The 15,405-nt window shown below is 47.7% G+C and overlaps 1 protein-coding gene across 4 annotated transcripts in view; it reads left to right on the plus strand.

The window, feature by feature from the left end:
- PDE9A (phosphodiesterase 9A) overlaps window positions 1-15,405 on the plus strand; it is a 49,918-nt gene that overhangs the window by 8,945 nt on the left and 25,568 nt on the right. The window contains exons 2-6 of one of the 4 annotated variants that reach the window (XM_017811059.1): window positions 4,042-4,112; window positions 5,731-5,808; window positions 6,659-6,702; window positions 14,272-14,326; window positions 15,171-15,241. In XM_017811059.1, coding sequence (XP_017666548.1) covers window positions 4,042-4,112; window positions 5,731-5,808; window positions 6,659-6,702; window positions 14,272-14,326; window positions 15,171-15,241 — 319 coding nt within the window. Of the gene's footprint in view, window positions 1-4,041; window positions 4,113-5,730; window positions 5,809-6,658; window positions 6,703-12,328; window positions 12,671-14,271; window positions 14,327-15,170; window positions 15,242-15,405 lie in introns of those variants that run through there. The other 3 variants (XM_017811061.1, XM_017811060.1, XM_017811062.1) reach the window with 3 other exon arrangements.

Genomic DNA, 15,405 nt, shown 5'->3' on the forward strand with positions numbered 1-15,405 from the left:
TCTGTTATGCTCCATAACATGATCTCAGTCTCAGTCCTGTCCTAAGCAGGGATACCTTCCAGCACCAGGCACTACTGCAGGGAATGAGGTGCTGTGAGACACGTTTCAGCAGTGGCTTCTCACCCAGCATAGGAGCAGGGTCCTAAGCAAGACCATGACTATGGGTCAGAGACAGCTGACACAGATCTGAAGGCAGATGAAGTTCCTCAGTGCTGACTGTGGGTCTGGATCAGACCCACAGAGAGAAACATGTCATCACAGAGAGAAACATGTCATCACAGAGACCCAGCCTGAACAGGACTGGCTTTAGGACACCTGCCAGAGCAAGGACATCTTCACAGGACTGGGTGAGATGCTGTCCTCAGCAGCTCGTGCCAACAGGGCTGCCTGTCCTCAAAGCTGCAGGTCAGCCATCTGCAGGTCACGGGACAAACCACGTGTCCCAGATGGCTGAAATGTGGCCAAGTGTCCCTGTGTTGCCTTGGTGCTGCTGATGTCCCTGCAATGATAATGGACTCCAGGCAAATAGGATTCCTATACTGTGCTGGAGCCATCAATAGTACACGGTACTGCCCTCCCATCTCTCTAAAATACATCCCAATTGTATTCCATCAGCACAACTGGCATTGACTTTGTTGGGAACGCGAGCCTGCGGACAATAACAGGGACAATTGCATATTGCTGGGAAACATCTGAGGCTGGCTGCTGTGTTTTAGAACAGAAGGGAGATGACCAGAAAAGCTCAGCAGGCTGCAATAGAAGAAAATTTTAAATAGCATGAGCTTTTTGATTAAAAAAACCAGCCAGCTGAGGACAACCATCCCGAGATGGGTATCAAAGTGCAGTGGGTGATTCACAAATCCATTTGTAGCAAACTTCAGTAAAAGTGTCAAGCATGGAAAGCTAAAAATCATGTACGGAGATAGCTCGTGATCTAGTATCACAGTCTTTGTTTTGCTTCCCACTCTTTCACTACTACATGGAGTAAAAGGAAACATCAAAATTCATCCTCAGTGCACTGAAAGCTCCTACTGCTTTCTATGCATCAGGTCAGGCCAGCTTTCTTACCTTTAATGTTTCATCTTCTCTTGTCTGTCCTGGTCAATAATAATTGATTTCCAGGATAAGGAACCTCAATACCTGAAATAGCACTCCTGCCACATCCCAAGCCTTTACCTTCTGTTCAGCTGCAATTACCATCATCTGCTCAGTTACTGCATGTACCAGTTGTTGTTCTCTCCAATACTCTGTCAGCCAGTTTTAGCAGCTATCAGGCTGGCAGGATGCTGTGTTCTTGTAGAGCTGGATTTCAGCCCTATCTGAGCTTGATTGGCAATGTTTTATTGCTTTGACTGCTGCTGTAGTTTAATAACCAAGGGTCAATCACTGGGTAACATAGACTTTTAAAACACACCCATTTCCCCAGCAGCAGTTACTACCTACCTCAGCAATCAAGTGCCTTCATGTTTTATAGAGATTCTGCCTGGAGTAATCTCATCCGGGTCAGAAAACAAGGACGGTAGGTCACAGAAGCCCCTGGAAGTGACCTCTATCATCCTCTTCTCTACTACAAAACCCCTGGTGCTTCACTCAAGGGCTCCTCACACCAGTGAAAACTGAAAGCTGAAGTTTTGCTGAAGTGTCAGTGCATTTCCAGGACTAACCAGCCTGGCCAAATCCTGCCATGTTGTCCCAGCTCTCCTGGTACTTCAGGCTTGTGATGCCCCAAGCTCTGAGCAGGCATTAGCAGCCCCTCACTGGCAGAGCATCCTGTGGACTCTCCCATGGCTTTCCCACTGCCAGTGGCAGAGTCTGATCCTCACCGTGAGACCACTTCAGGTGAGGAATTTCCCCCGGTGTCCAAAAGGCACCTCAGACAAGGCACATTCCCACAATTTAGGAATTAAAGCACTCGAAGGCCAAGGCTGCTGGAGTGAGGCTGCAGGCTTAATTACCTCCTGGCACCTACACCTTTCGGGAGAGTCTTTAATTAGAGGGTGACATGTTATTTTTCCAGCATGATCCTGAATTTACAGAGCCTGCCCAATCCAGGCAGAGCGGCCACAGCCCCCCACTGCAGGCAGCCCCCCTTCCTGCAGACCCTGCCTCCTCCTCCCAGCAGTCATCCCAGGTGACACATTCCTCCTTTTCTGGGTCACCAGCCTAGAGGCTGATCTGTGGGCATGCACATCCCTCCTATCTGTGTTGGTTGGCAATAGAAACCATGAGAATATGGGATACTACAGGTGGTTCTGAAGGGTGGAAAATCGCATTTCCAGCAAGGCACTTCCAAGCAGAGGAGATTTTTGACCTTGATCTCCCTGTGCCTCAGATCTCATCTGCAAAATACCACTTTTTTTGCTCCTCCTGAGTTTTGCCATTAGGCCTCCACATGTCCCTTTGAGCTGCTGCATCCTGAACCCTGAACAGTTCCAGATCCCTGAACGGTGTCACTCTTTCTTCTTGTGGGATGTGAGAGGGAAGCTGCCCCTCCCCACACCACTGCTGCCCCACTGCAAGCCCCTGAAGCAATCCCATTAACTCCAGCAGCCCCCAGACAAAACATCCTCACTGCTCTCTCCTGTTCCTGGCTCTAGGAAGGTGGGCTGGACCCAGCTGCAGTGAGGCACTTCATTTCCACAGCAAGTTCAAAGCCTCCATCCTAGTCACTCACACAGTGAGTTTTCTCTGAGAGAAGAGACCCAACACTGGCTGAAGCATTCGAACTCAATCCTATTTTCTTATGTCTGCAGTTTCTTTTTATTCCACCCACACTTGCTTTTTCCACTGCTGGTACTTTCTGATGGCTACTTTTCCCCCAGTATTTCCACTAGGAACAAGACTTTTGGTTTAGAGCACTGAAAGATTTGATAGTGCAATGTGTACCCCCAGGGGGCACATGAGTTTGGAGTGAAAGCAACCTCAGGGACCTCAGTCAGTGGAGCTCAGACATCCTATAACCATGTATTTATTGGAACAGGAGACTCCTCATGCAGAGAGTGCTGCTGTTGAGTTCTTGAGAGTTTTCTTTCAGAGGCAGCATGCTGTCTCTGAATCCAAAGAGAAATCAAATTAGGACTCCTGGGTTCCATTTCTGGCCTGCCACTTAGCCGTGGTAAGGTACTGGGCAAGTCATTTAAAGTAAATAAACTTCAGATTACAGAGCTGAAACACTGCACGGGGGTGTAGTGAGGCCAGTGAAAAGTACTACAGTGATATTATTAAGGTGCTTTCTGCACCCCAAGTACAGAAGAGCTTCTCAAACAGGGAGGGCCATCACCCAGATGTCCTGATGGACACAGGAATCTTGGGAAAAATGGTAGCAATGGAATGGGTCACTGAAGGCCGTGTCTCAGTGGGATCAGGGGGATGTTGTACTCCTTAGATGCACTGCTCAAACAGTCTTCTCTGCATAGGGGCTGCCTGGTGTGCGTGGAAGGGTGGGGCTATGAAAAGGTGTTTGGGGAGGTGGGAAGGTAAGAGTGGCAAATTTTGTAATTCCAGATCTGAGCTCTGACCTAGCAGCAGGAACAACAAAACCCGACAGTCAGCAGGAAATTTGGCACGGGCTGGGGGGAAAAACCCTCTGCTCAGTTTACAGCTAGCATATGCTGGTATAGTCCAAAGCAGTGCCCTTTTCTAACATCCAAGGCCCTCCCCGAATCTGGGCTCTTTTCTTCCTAAATCTGGGCTCTTACATTCTAAAATTTACAGTTATTATCACCCTGCAGCAGTACTGCACTATCAAAAACCTTTTGCTCTCAGTTCACTACTCATTATTCATTCAATAGTTCATTATTGCTCTACTTCTGAACGGCAGTTAGGTCTCCAAGGCTTTGCTTGCTTTATCAAAATAGACACAGGTATTAAACAGGAGTAGAGAAATATTCCAGCTCACAGGCCAAATCAGATAATTGAAATTACAGAATGTGCCTTAAAATTAGCCAAGTTCACGCCTGAATAGAGTTCATATCTCACTGGGAACTAATCGTCCTTTCTCTTCATCTTCCTTTTTCCCCCTGCTGCTGTCCCGTTTGGAAGGTGATCTTTAGTAAATACTGCAACTCCAAAGATATCATGGACCTCTTCTGCATTGCAACAGGGTTACCAAGGTGGGTCTGACTTTTCATTTGTGACATTCATTTCACTTCTGTTTCTTTACTTCTGGGAACGATTTAAAGATAGGCCCCGAATGATTTATTTAGCTGCTATTCAGGCTTCTCTCTCCTTCCAGTCTACTGCAAGAAGAAACTGGGACAGTCCAGAGCTGGAAGAGTGTGGAAGCTCTGGCAGGACATTGAGCCACTTCAGTGCTGGCTGTGCCTGAGGAACAGAGTGGAACAGAGTAGAACAGAGGAGATCTAAATCTAAAATAATAAAACCAAGTGCAGAAGCCCAGCCCTGAGTACACACAGGCTGTGTACACCTCTGCCAGTTATACCTCAGCACTACATTTTTGCCCATATTGAGTGAAATGCAGCCATATGTTTAGAGCCCATTTTTTAGGGCAAAATTTGGGGCCAACGAGAACCATTGCCACTAGGTGACAAGCTTTCTATATAGATGTAGTACTATCTAATCACAGGTATGGGGCAGTCAAAGGCAAAGTACCCCAGCAGAACCATTTTATTGAACATAAATATTCCCATATCCATTGCCCAGGGCAAGTATTTTCTAATTTATGTTGTCCTTCAAAGTCCATGTATCCCTCCCTCCTGCTGTAATTTCCTGTAGGGTTTGTTTCTCTACCTTCAGCCTAGAGAGCAGCATCCAGCTGAGACCTCTGCGTTGAGAGGAATCCAGGATCATGTGTGGTTGTGTGTCAGTGGTGGAGGGTGGTACAGTGTAATATCCATTCCTTTCTTCACCACCTGTCCAGGACAGTGGAGCAGGAGTAGGAAAGCCCCCTAGTCACCTCTAGAATCATGGGTTTATTGCATGACTCCATCTCTGAGGATTTAAAGACAAAATTATCTGTATTGACTCAGAATTTGCATAAGTTGCTGGACAGAATTAATGCCCTTTGCTGATTATTCTGGCTGTTTCCTCCCATTTGACATTAAAGAGGTTAATAACTCTCATTTGCCTATCATGTCAAGTATTTCCACTCCATCACCCAGGAATCTTTGTTTAGCAGTTTTAGTTATTCATGATCAGGGTGTTCACTGCATATTTGGCATTTTATTTTCACTAGAAGGTTTCCAAAGGACTGTGCATTTTCAATCAGGCTCCTGGAGCCAAAGTAAACCTGCAAGGTTTACATCTGAGTCTATGAGATCACACTTAGCACAGTATTGAAAAAAAAACAACAAACAAGACCCCATATACAACAACACATTTGTTTTGTTTGTTTTGGTAAAAGAGTAACTAAATAATTTGAAGACATTCATAACACCAATAGTCATTTGTACAATATGAGTCAATACAGAGCTGCTGAGTCAATGTATCAGAAAACTCAGCTTTTTCACAGAAATGATTAGTCAGTGAGTCAACTGAATAAATGAGTTAACAGGGAGAGAAGTCTGCTCTGAGATCAAAGATGATCATGCTCTACATTTTACCAGAAACACTTCTGGTAATTGAAGCGGTTGAAGCAACAAGCCTGCCCTGTCCTGTGCTTTGACCCTTTCTGCACTGAGGTAACACAGGTCTCAGATAATTCCAGGCCAGGGAGAGGATTTCATCAGGCATTTCTAGGTCAAATAATCCTCTTTGGAACACGCTTTTCAGGAACACAACCATCTCCCTTTTGACGGCGGACAACTGCATGGTGTCCATCGATCCGACCATGCCTGCAAACACAGAGAGGTAAATCCTGCTGCCACCTGCTCTACGAAACCAGGGCCAAGCCCAAGGGAAGGGGGGTGGTCGCCTGCCTTTTGTGTGCAGTGGGAAGTGAGCAACTCCCTGGAGGGAGGGGGATGACAGAAAGAAATGCATGCTGGCCTATAACCCCAATGCCTGCTGGTTTTGAAGGGGTTTACTTGTTTTTAAAGCAGGAGTATTTGAGGACAAAATACCGCTTTCAAGTAATTAATGTTGAACATCTGTTGCCATCCCTCCCTGTTTGCTGTCAAGGCTCTGAGCTCCTTTGTTCCCCCACTCCTTATTGCTCTGCTAGGACACAACCAGGAGGCTACTTGAAAAGCGAAGTCCAAGTCTCTGATGAGTTTAGGTCTCTCCCATGCTGGTTTTGGCCCTTCCCGTCTCCAGATCCCTTTCTCTTTTTTCTCTTTGGTTTCCTGTTGCTTGTCCAGCCTGGCACTTTCTGTTTCACACTGACTGCTGGCAGTTACTCCCTCATTACTTATTTCATCATTGTTTATCACTGCCATTACTCTCACTGATACCCCGTGGTGGAGCCCCAGCAACTGGGAGGGAGCTGCATCACAGGACAATGTGTGAAGACAGAGCAAAAAGATGATCCCCACCACTGGAACTCCCTTCTGACCTACCAAATTTTCTCACCATCTCAGTCCACAAGCTGTCAAGGCTTGCCAAAGAGGAGGCATTTTTGCCGTGTTCGTTGCATGGCAGCACAGCACAATAAGGTTCCCTCTGTCTCTAGTAAATCAGAGGGTCGTGTGTCCAGAAAAATGCCCGAAATACAAACTGCATTTTGAGTGTTGCTAACATCAACCCTCTCTGACTCTTCCAGGTCTCCATACAAAGTGATACCTGTTGGCACTGAGCAGCTCTCAGGTAAAACAGCCCTTTTGTGCTTAATTTACTACCGCTGAATTTGTGAAGATTTGTATGTGGAAATTATGAGGGTATGATGGAAGAAAGAAAGGTGATGTTGTCATGGTTGTGGCTACAGTAGAATAAAGGTTGTTTGATCACAGTGTTCTGGAGGGAAGCTTTAAAAATGTCCCTAAATTTCAAAGAATTTGAGGATGAGGTGAATGGCTGAGGTCCAGGGGACTTTCCCCATGCCTCGTCCTGGTCTGACTCAGCACTCCTGATGCCCTTGGAAAAGTCTTGCACAGAGCAGTGGGGTTTTTTTAGGCAACACAGGCAATATGTGAAAGCCTGTCCTGCAGTGTTTTGTGAAACTTATTCATCTCTCAGCAAAGCTCTGCTGGAAAGCTCAGCACAACATTTGAGCCCCATGTTATTTCCAAATGGGTGAGGAGAGAACATAATTTCTGCTGTGGGCATGGTAGCTCTAACTGTGATAAATATTTAAACACACCTGACAAGATTAAAGAAGGCCTGGGTGAAAGAACACATCTGGAACACATTCCTCAGCCACAGCACTGTTGTACTCCACAGACAGGACTGAAATGGTGCTTTTACCATTCCTCTTTGCCTGCCAGTGTCATACTCAGCCCTGTAGCTCTCAGACACTGGAGCAGAACATTTGCTTGGGGCAATTCCTGTCGAGCATCTGGCTCATGGTTTCGCTCATCTGTGCAGATGCAGTATCTTCTGCCACTCACATCAATGCAGCCTGAGCAGGAGCCTGAGCCCGTGCACTGTGGAGCTACAGGGAATAGCTGCTGAGGCAGGGACTGCAGGAGGATAGGAGATGTCAGCTGGGGACACTGTTTGGAGCACTAAAATGGGAAGATAGGAGAGACAAAGGGCAAGAGGTTAAGATTATCTTGGAAACACAGAGTGCACAGAAAGACCAAGAGTGAGACAGAAAGCCTGGGGCTGGAAAAAGCAGCTTGCAGGAACGGGTGAGTCTGTTGGGACAGGAGTGATGCAGTTTTGCTGGTCCCACCTCATCATCCTCCTTACTCTCACTGCAAGTCCCACCTCTTGTTCTTGCTTAGGCTCCTGTATTATGTAAGAAAATGCCTCACAGCACTGTCTTCTTTTAGATGGGCAGGCACAGGGAAACAAAGCCACTCCATGAGGCATCCACTGTGGCAGAAACATCTGTAGGGAAAAGGGCAGAGCAAGGCGGCGTAGGAGGATGTGGGGGAGACAGGGAGGCAACAGCAGGGAGCCTGTGCATGCAGAGGACAAAGGCAAATGGAGAGCAAAAAGAACAAAGGGGCTATGAAACAGGGAAGAGCTTAACCACAGTAAGATTTGTAACAAGCCATGAGCAGGTCCCCTGTCAGTGATTGCCGCTCCTGCCAGAAGGAGGTAGTCAAAGCCAAGGGACACACGTGGCTGCCAAGGGAAAAGAAGGTGTCTCCTGAGCTATTTCCTTGTGACAAACTGCTGGAACAGCATCACTCTTCTGGTCCAGGAGTGCAGTGTCTGCATTATCAGATCAGAAAAGGTGGGGTGGAGCATGTGCACACCCTGTGTGCCAGCTGGTGTGGGTAACCCGTAGCCATTTGCCCCAAGACAAAGACCAGCAAATGGGGCCAGCATGGCTCTACCAGGGAATGCCACTGTGTCATACCAGCTGGGAAGCTGATTGAAGGGCTTTCTAGAAAATCTACCTTTTTTTTTTTATTCCCCAAACACGAAGCTAACCGTATATTTTTATAAGACCGTGTATAACTTTTCGCACTCTCCCAAGGCCCTCATTCTTCATCCTCAGCTGACAGGACATGGCTCTGCTTTGTGCAGAACATAGCTCACTGTGTCAGCGAGATCTCTCTTCCCTCCCTGCGTTTTATAAAACAAGGATTTCCAAAGATCTAAGCTGAAAAGGGCAAGAAAAATTCTGGCCACAGGTTGCCAAAGCATAAGACAGAGTCTGCTGTGGAAAGGGGGCGAAAGTTGAACTGAGTGTGATGGAACTAATGTTCCTTGGTATCTGTTTCTCTTTCACATGGGTTGTCATTAATCTTAAGCATTCCTGACATTTTGCTGAGAGTAGGAAGAATAAAAAAACCCAGCTCTGTTCTAGTCTTTACTTCTTAAACAACTCTGCCTGTGTGATTCTGCTTCCCAAAGCAACTCATCCAAATACATGCCAAAAAGGGGGTCACCCCAATTTTCACAGCGGTGGGAGGCAATGCACCTCTTTTCATCAGTCCCCCAGGCAGCTGGAGAAGAATGACACACACTTCAACAGAACAAAGACTGTAAAAGGTGGGACTGGAAAATATGATCCTTCGGGAGGAAAATATAAGCAGTGGCTTTTATCCAGCAGAGGAGATATCCACTGGAGTCCTGCTAAGAAACTGTTCTTCATTTCCTGGCCACAGTCATGGGAGACCGTTGGAAATAAAAAAATTATTATTCCAGTGAGGGTTGGATGCAGTGGTTGTATCAGGGGTCAGCTGTCTGCAAGGCAAAGGCTGAGCTGCTCTGAGCCTGTGGGACTGCTGCATCACGTGTTGTCCCTCCTCTTGTGGCCCTGGACCAGAAGGCACATGGCTGTCCAAGCAGAGCATCAAACCCCGGTGCCAAACCCTTCCTTCTCTGGGGTGTTAAAACTCCCAAGCCCATTGAGCTGGCATCCTCTCCCTCCCGACAGCAGAAGGGCTCTGGTCCGTGTCCTCGTGGTGGAAATGGCTCAAAACTCACAAACAAATGGCTGTGTTGTCACTCTAATTAGCAGGATTCAGGCACTCTGCAATATTGATGGAGATGACGATTAAACGAACAAATCCTACTAGCAGTACGCTCTTGAGAAATAAAATTGGACTCTGTCATGTTTCTGATAGTGCAGAGAAAGGAGCTACTGTGGAAGATCAAGTGAGCCTGGTCTGTTGCAGGAAAACCTGCACAGGGACTTTCCTACTGCTCCAAAGTTAGGGCAGCAAAGCACCCGGGTGGCTGAACAAGTCATTAAAGATCTCACCAGGGATGTGACCTGAAAGAGCACAAGATGTGCTGAGTTATCCCAAGTTCTCTCTGCACCTCTGTCTCCAGCTTGTTCTGGTGGATCCTTCAAAACAAGCATCCCCCCATCCCTGGGGAAATGGGTGAGCAAACCCAAGAGAGCAGTGCCTGACTGGGGTGGAGGCCAGCACGTGGGAAGGGCTCCCCACCTGCCCCTCCATGCTCAGCAGCCCAGTGACAGGATCCTGGCCATGTATCAGAGCCACATCACCAGCCTGAGGCCATAGGCAGAGCCTTCACCTCCCACTCCACTTACTGCTCAGTTATTTGCCTTTTCAGCTTATGTGCTCTCTAGGACCTGCACAGAGGGTCTCTCCCCAAGAATACTGGCTTGCAGTGGGAGAAATAGCACAACCAAGACCTGTGTAGCTGCCTGCTAGAGGGCCCAGGTCTGAACTGGTGCCAACCCTGCCTTGCCCACCACTACTGAGCCCACCAGTGACTGCACCAGAGATCTGCAGGGGCTGCTTTTCCCCCCTGAATGATTAAATACACAAGATCTTGTGCAGATTGCTGCTGGTGAAGAGACAGAAGCTTGTCACTGTGTCTAAATCTTCTTATTCTGGAACATCTCTGTTCTCCTTTTGGAGGCTTATTCACAGTTGCAGCTCAGGCAAGACCAAAGAGGCAGAGACTGTGAGACCAAAATCCTCCTCCTGTCTGCTGCTCCTTGTATGCATCCCCCACATGGATGCCTGCATTGGGACGAGGCCAGCTGCTTCAGGATTACTCACCTGATTGGGAAATTGTGTGCAGGAACCCAAATTAACCTGGGCTGCCAAGTGAATTCAGTGCTCCATATGATGTGATTCACGGATGTGGGCTTGAAGCCCACACCCCTTCCTGAGGCTTCTGTCCACCTGTGGTTTTTTTTAATTACCCTGACTGCCTAGATCCAAACAAACCACGAAAAGTGAAATTCAGACAGAAGCCCAAGCCAGAGGCAGAATCGTTTCTGAGAAATGTGGCAGGTCCAGAGAAGAGCAACAAGGGCTGGTAAAGGGACTTGAGCACAAGTCCTATGAGGAGAGGCTGAGGGAGCTGGGGCTGTTCAGCCTGGGGAAGAGGAAGCTCAGGGGAGACCTCATCACTCTCTACAACTCCCTGACAGGAGGTTGTAGCCGGGTGGGGTTTGATCTCTTCTCCCAGGCAACTGTCAGTAGGACAAGAGGGCATGGTCTTAAGCTTTGCCAGGGAAGGTTTAGGTTAGACATTAGGAAGAAATTCTTTACAGAGAGGGTAATCAGGCATTGGAATGGGCTGCCCAGGGAAGTGGTGGATTCTCTGTCCCTGGAGGTTTTTAAGATGAGACTAGATGTGGCACTTAGTGCCATGGGCTGGGAACCACAGTGGTAGTGGATCAAGGGTTGGACTTGATAGTCTCAGAGATCCCTTCCAACCCCGCTGATTCTATGATTCTATGAATTCACCAGCCTGGTGCTGGCAGGGAGAGGGAGATGCCCATGCCCTCCCAGCCTTTCTTGGCCATGGCAGAAAAGATGGAAGGGAACCAAGCCACCTCCCCAAACCCCATGCAGTCCCTGCCTGCAGCCTTTTGGGGCTGGCAGGATGGCAAGGGGAGACAGGGAGAGTGGGAGGATGGAGGTGGCTCCCTGGCCTTGATCCCAGCTGGTAAGAGAGTAGAGGAAGAGTTATTGCTGAGCAGGGCGGTGCAAAGCAGAGGGCACTTGGCAGTGGGTAATAAACCATCTGTGTCAGTGCAGGGCAACCTGAGCTGCCTCAGCGTGTTCCTGGTCCCCGCCCGGCAGGGAAGGTGTGCGCTCTCTGCCAGCCCTCCAATCCGGCCACGGTGGGAGTCACAGGAAAAGGTGCTCCTGCCATATTGCCCCGCACCTGCTTTCTTCCCTGACCTGCTGGAGACAAGGCAAAATGGCTCCTTCCTCTGTGATGTCCCAGCCAAGCTCCCTGCTGAGATTGGCAGAGGCCAACGGGCAAGGAGCCGAAGTCCCTGTGCCCTCAGTGAGCATGGGAATGAGCCATGGGAAGCCCGGGGAAGCCTGAGCCGGCCATCCCCTGCCCAGAATTACACGATTGCAGCATCTTCTGGAGGGGTGGGTTCTGATTTTCTTTTGTCAGGTGTAAAACACCCTGTGTGTCGTGCAGAAATCTGACTTGATGAGCGCCTGCGTTTGCAAACGCTGCACGTTCACGGTGCTGCTGTGGGGGGGTGAGGTGAGAAGAGAGTTGCTGTTGGGTTTTGGGGTGCTGCAGCAGGAAACCCTGGGCAAGGTACCATAGCTACATGCAGTAGGATTTCCTTTTCACAGAGGGAATCACAGCAAAAGAAATGAAGAAGCTGAGGGAAAAGGTTTCTGTGTGCACCTGGGCTATCAGCCCTGCCCAGACGTATAAAAAAAAGAAGACAGAGGGTAATAAAGAGCGTAAAAGCACACCTAACCCTCCTGTTCTACAAAGGAGGGGACAAGTGAGACTACATGATCTTGGAACAACGTCTCATTTCCTTCAGAAACAGGGGTTACCAGAGGTCTCCCCCTCAGAAAGGAGCAGGGCAGAGAAATGGATCTTTGTCTCTTTAAGATGAGACGAACTGCCACTCTTAGTCATATATCTTTACTGCACCCTAGGGTTATAAAAACATACATCTTCATTTTGAAAGTCTTTTATTACATCCATAAACATCAGATTGCAGCTGACTGTTCCCTGGATGAGAATTTCCTAGTACTCCAAGTGAGTTTTGACAGGGGGAGGGAGTGAAAGTAAGATTGTTGGGTTTTTTTTTTTTACTGGAACGGTGTTTATAGGGAACTTGTCAGTCTCTGGCACGCTACAGCCACTGTCAGAGGGCTGAGCAGCATTGGAGTGAGAGGACACGGGTTTCTCCGCTTATTTTCACTGTCTGACTCGGGTGCCATCCTAGGTGCAGCACACGGTAAGTTTTCCTCCTGCCTTAAATAGGACATGGCATTTGCTTTGTTTTAGCGCTTGGGTTTTGTGGGAAAACTGAAAAATGGGTCTCTGTGAAGAGAACTAATCTCTTCCTTTGCTCTGCTAGCCACTCCACTGGGAGCTGGATCATAGCAAAAGAAAAAAAAAAAAGAGGGAATTAGATCTGAGACTTGCAGAGCACAGATTGCTTGCTCCAGTTTGGAGACACAGGGGTAACAGCCAAATTGTTCTGACCAGCAGTATGAACGCTCTTGACAAGTGTTTCTGACATCTCTAATACCTGCAGAATTGCAAATCCTTTCAACAGGTACAAAAGCTATTATTTAGAAATACATTGTAAATGCTGGGCTGTATTTCTGTCTGATGTGTTTTGCCTGGGTGATTGCGCCTGTGAGGCATCGTGTTCCCTTGGGGAAAGGCATGAAGTAGCTGCAGAAATGCCATCAGGGTATTTCTAAGTGGGGTATAAATGGGTGTTCTGTAATCTGCGAGCTGTATATGAGTGCATTCAGCATTTCCTCTCCTGGGGCACGAGAAACTAAGAGTACAGCCCCAGTGCAGGAACGAGAATGACTGCAGCACAGTGCAGTTTGCGTTAGCTGGTGGGGGAAAGAGGGAGCAATTCCGAAACAGCAGCTCACAGTTCAGCAAAAGTGATTTATGCTTCCCCCCCGTCCGTGTGAACACAGGGGGGACACACTGAAAGGTAGGAAAACATCACTATCTTACGTCTTCCTTCCTAAAGTGTACTGTCCCTCGAAATCTAGAGTCCTGTTTTAAGGGCTTGTTTGATTTTCCCTGTGTTAGTGATTGCAGTCCTGTGATTGTCTTGGGAAGAGGTTGGGGCTTCCCCTGAGCCAGCTGAAGAGCCTGAGAGCTGGACTTGGCAGTGGGAGGTGGGGAGCTGCTGGCACGAGCGTTCCCAGTGTGGCCACTGCTGCAGCAGCTCAGGAAGCAATGAGATCCTGACAGGATCCCTGTGGCAGCTCTGTCCCAGTTATGTTCTCAAGGGAAAGGGGTTGAGAAGCTTGTACCCTGCTGTGTCCATCCCACAAACCAGGAAGGGTGGACCTCCTTCTTAAAGGACAGTCACTTTGTCATCTCATGTTTGTCTGAAGTTAATGCATAGCAGCTTGATCCTTGTGAATTTGCGCCAAAATAATGTCCCAGTGTAAAACTAAAAGGCAATCTGGATATTTTTTTTTGTGTTCATGAACTGTAGCGTTGTTAGTGGGCACTGTCAAAGTGTGCTGATGGTGTAGGGGCAGTAATTGTGAGCCAGACCTTTCAAACCTGGACAGCGATTCTGGGTGTTCCCCCCAAGAAATGTGAAAGGTGTCTCCTATCCAAAGAGTGCTGCCTTAAAGAAAGCCAACTCTCAGGGACCCAGCACCCTTGACTGTAATCTGCAGGTGAGATAAGGAGACATTCCCAAACCCTGTCACTGTTCAAAGGACCAGAGCAATTTTTTGGCAGAATGCCTCACCACCAGAGCTGGAAGTCTGGGGACACACATTGCAGGGGAGCTGAGGGCATCCTTTCTCCTCTGTTTTTCTGTTATGCCTCCCTCTGATTTTTTTTCAGAGAAAGAAGAATTGTTCCAGAATTTATTGGGACAGATTGCAGAGCAGTTCTCGAGGTAAGAAGTTGAACATCATTATTAATTTAAAATGCTATTTCTTTTATCAGCCTGAAGTGAAATTTTCACAGGAGGCAGAGGGGCATTTAAGACCTCTTTCAAATCCCACTCTGCCTGCCAAATTTAGGTCTGGGACACGTGTTATTTCCTGCTGACAGCAATACAGTAGCTTAAACCAAAAGTGATTTTGGTGATTATCTTTGATCTGAAAAGGAGATGAAGTAGGAAATATAAATACCCTTCTTGTGCTCCTTCCCTCTTAGGAAGCAAAAGAAATGCTTCTTCATTGAACAGTCGAATAATCTGATTTGTTTCATTTTCCCCTTTATCACCCAAAAATGTCTCTCCTCTGAGAGGATTTCTCAACATCTGTACAGCTGCTTATTTCATTCCAGCTGGTTTCAATAAGACAGATCAATCCCACCACAGCTCAGCAAATCACCAGTGTAACTCAAAAGGAGGAGAGGAGGAGGGCTTCAGAGCGTGCAGACACCAAGACGCTGCTGTTAGACGAAGCATTATCAATTTAACTTTGCTTCCCTGGGGGGTTACAATGGCAACTCACTGCTGAGAGAGGGGGTGATGAAGTGTTGCAGAGCCACAGTACATTCCCAGGGCCATAAAAAGATCATTGGCTGTTAATTTTTCTGCAAATTAAACCCGGGTGTATTTTCTGCCCAAATGTTAGCATTTCCATGGAAAATTTGCTGTTCCTTGTGGCAGCCGTGGTTGGGAAGACCCATCCTCTGAAAAAATATAGGCATTTCTAGCAGAAGTCCTTTAGTACCTAGGGTAGGTGCAGCACTAAATGTATAACATTAATACATGAGGGTTTTCTTTTCAGGGTTTTTAAAATCAATGAGCTGAAAACGGAAGTAGCTAATCACTTGGCAATGCTGGAGAAAAAGGTTGAATGTGAGTGTCCCTTTATTCCTATTGCAGTGGGAAGCGGTGCCTCAGAATCACCCCTGCTATAATCACAGCCCCCTCTGTTTTCCTAATCCCTCATAATTTGGCCCAACTGAGCCCAAAAGTCTGCAGGCCAGCGTGGGATGAGGCGTGGGGATGGTGGGAGCCTG

The sequence above is a fragment of the Lepidothrix coronata genome, unplaced genomic scaffold (genome assembly GCF_001604755.1).
Source record: "Lepidothrix coronata isolate B3197 unplaced genomic scaffold, Lepidothrix_coronata-1.0 Scaffold30, whole genome shotgun sequence".
Classification (NCBI taxonomy): Eukaryota; Metazoa; Chordata; class Aves; order Passeriformes; family Pipridae; genus Lepidothrix; species Lepidothrix coronata.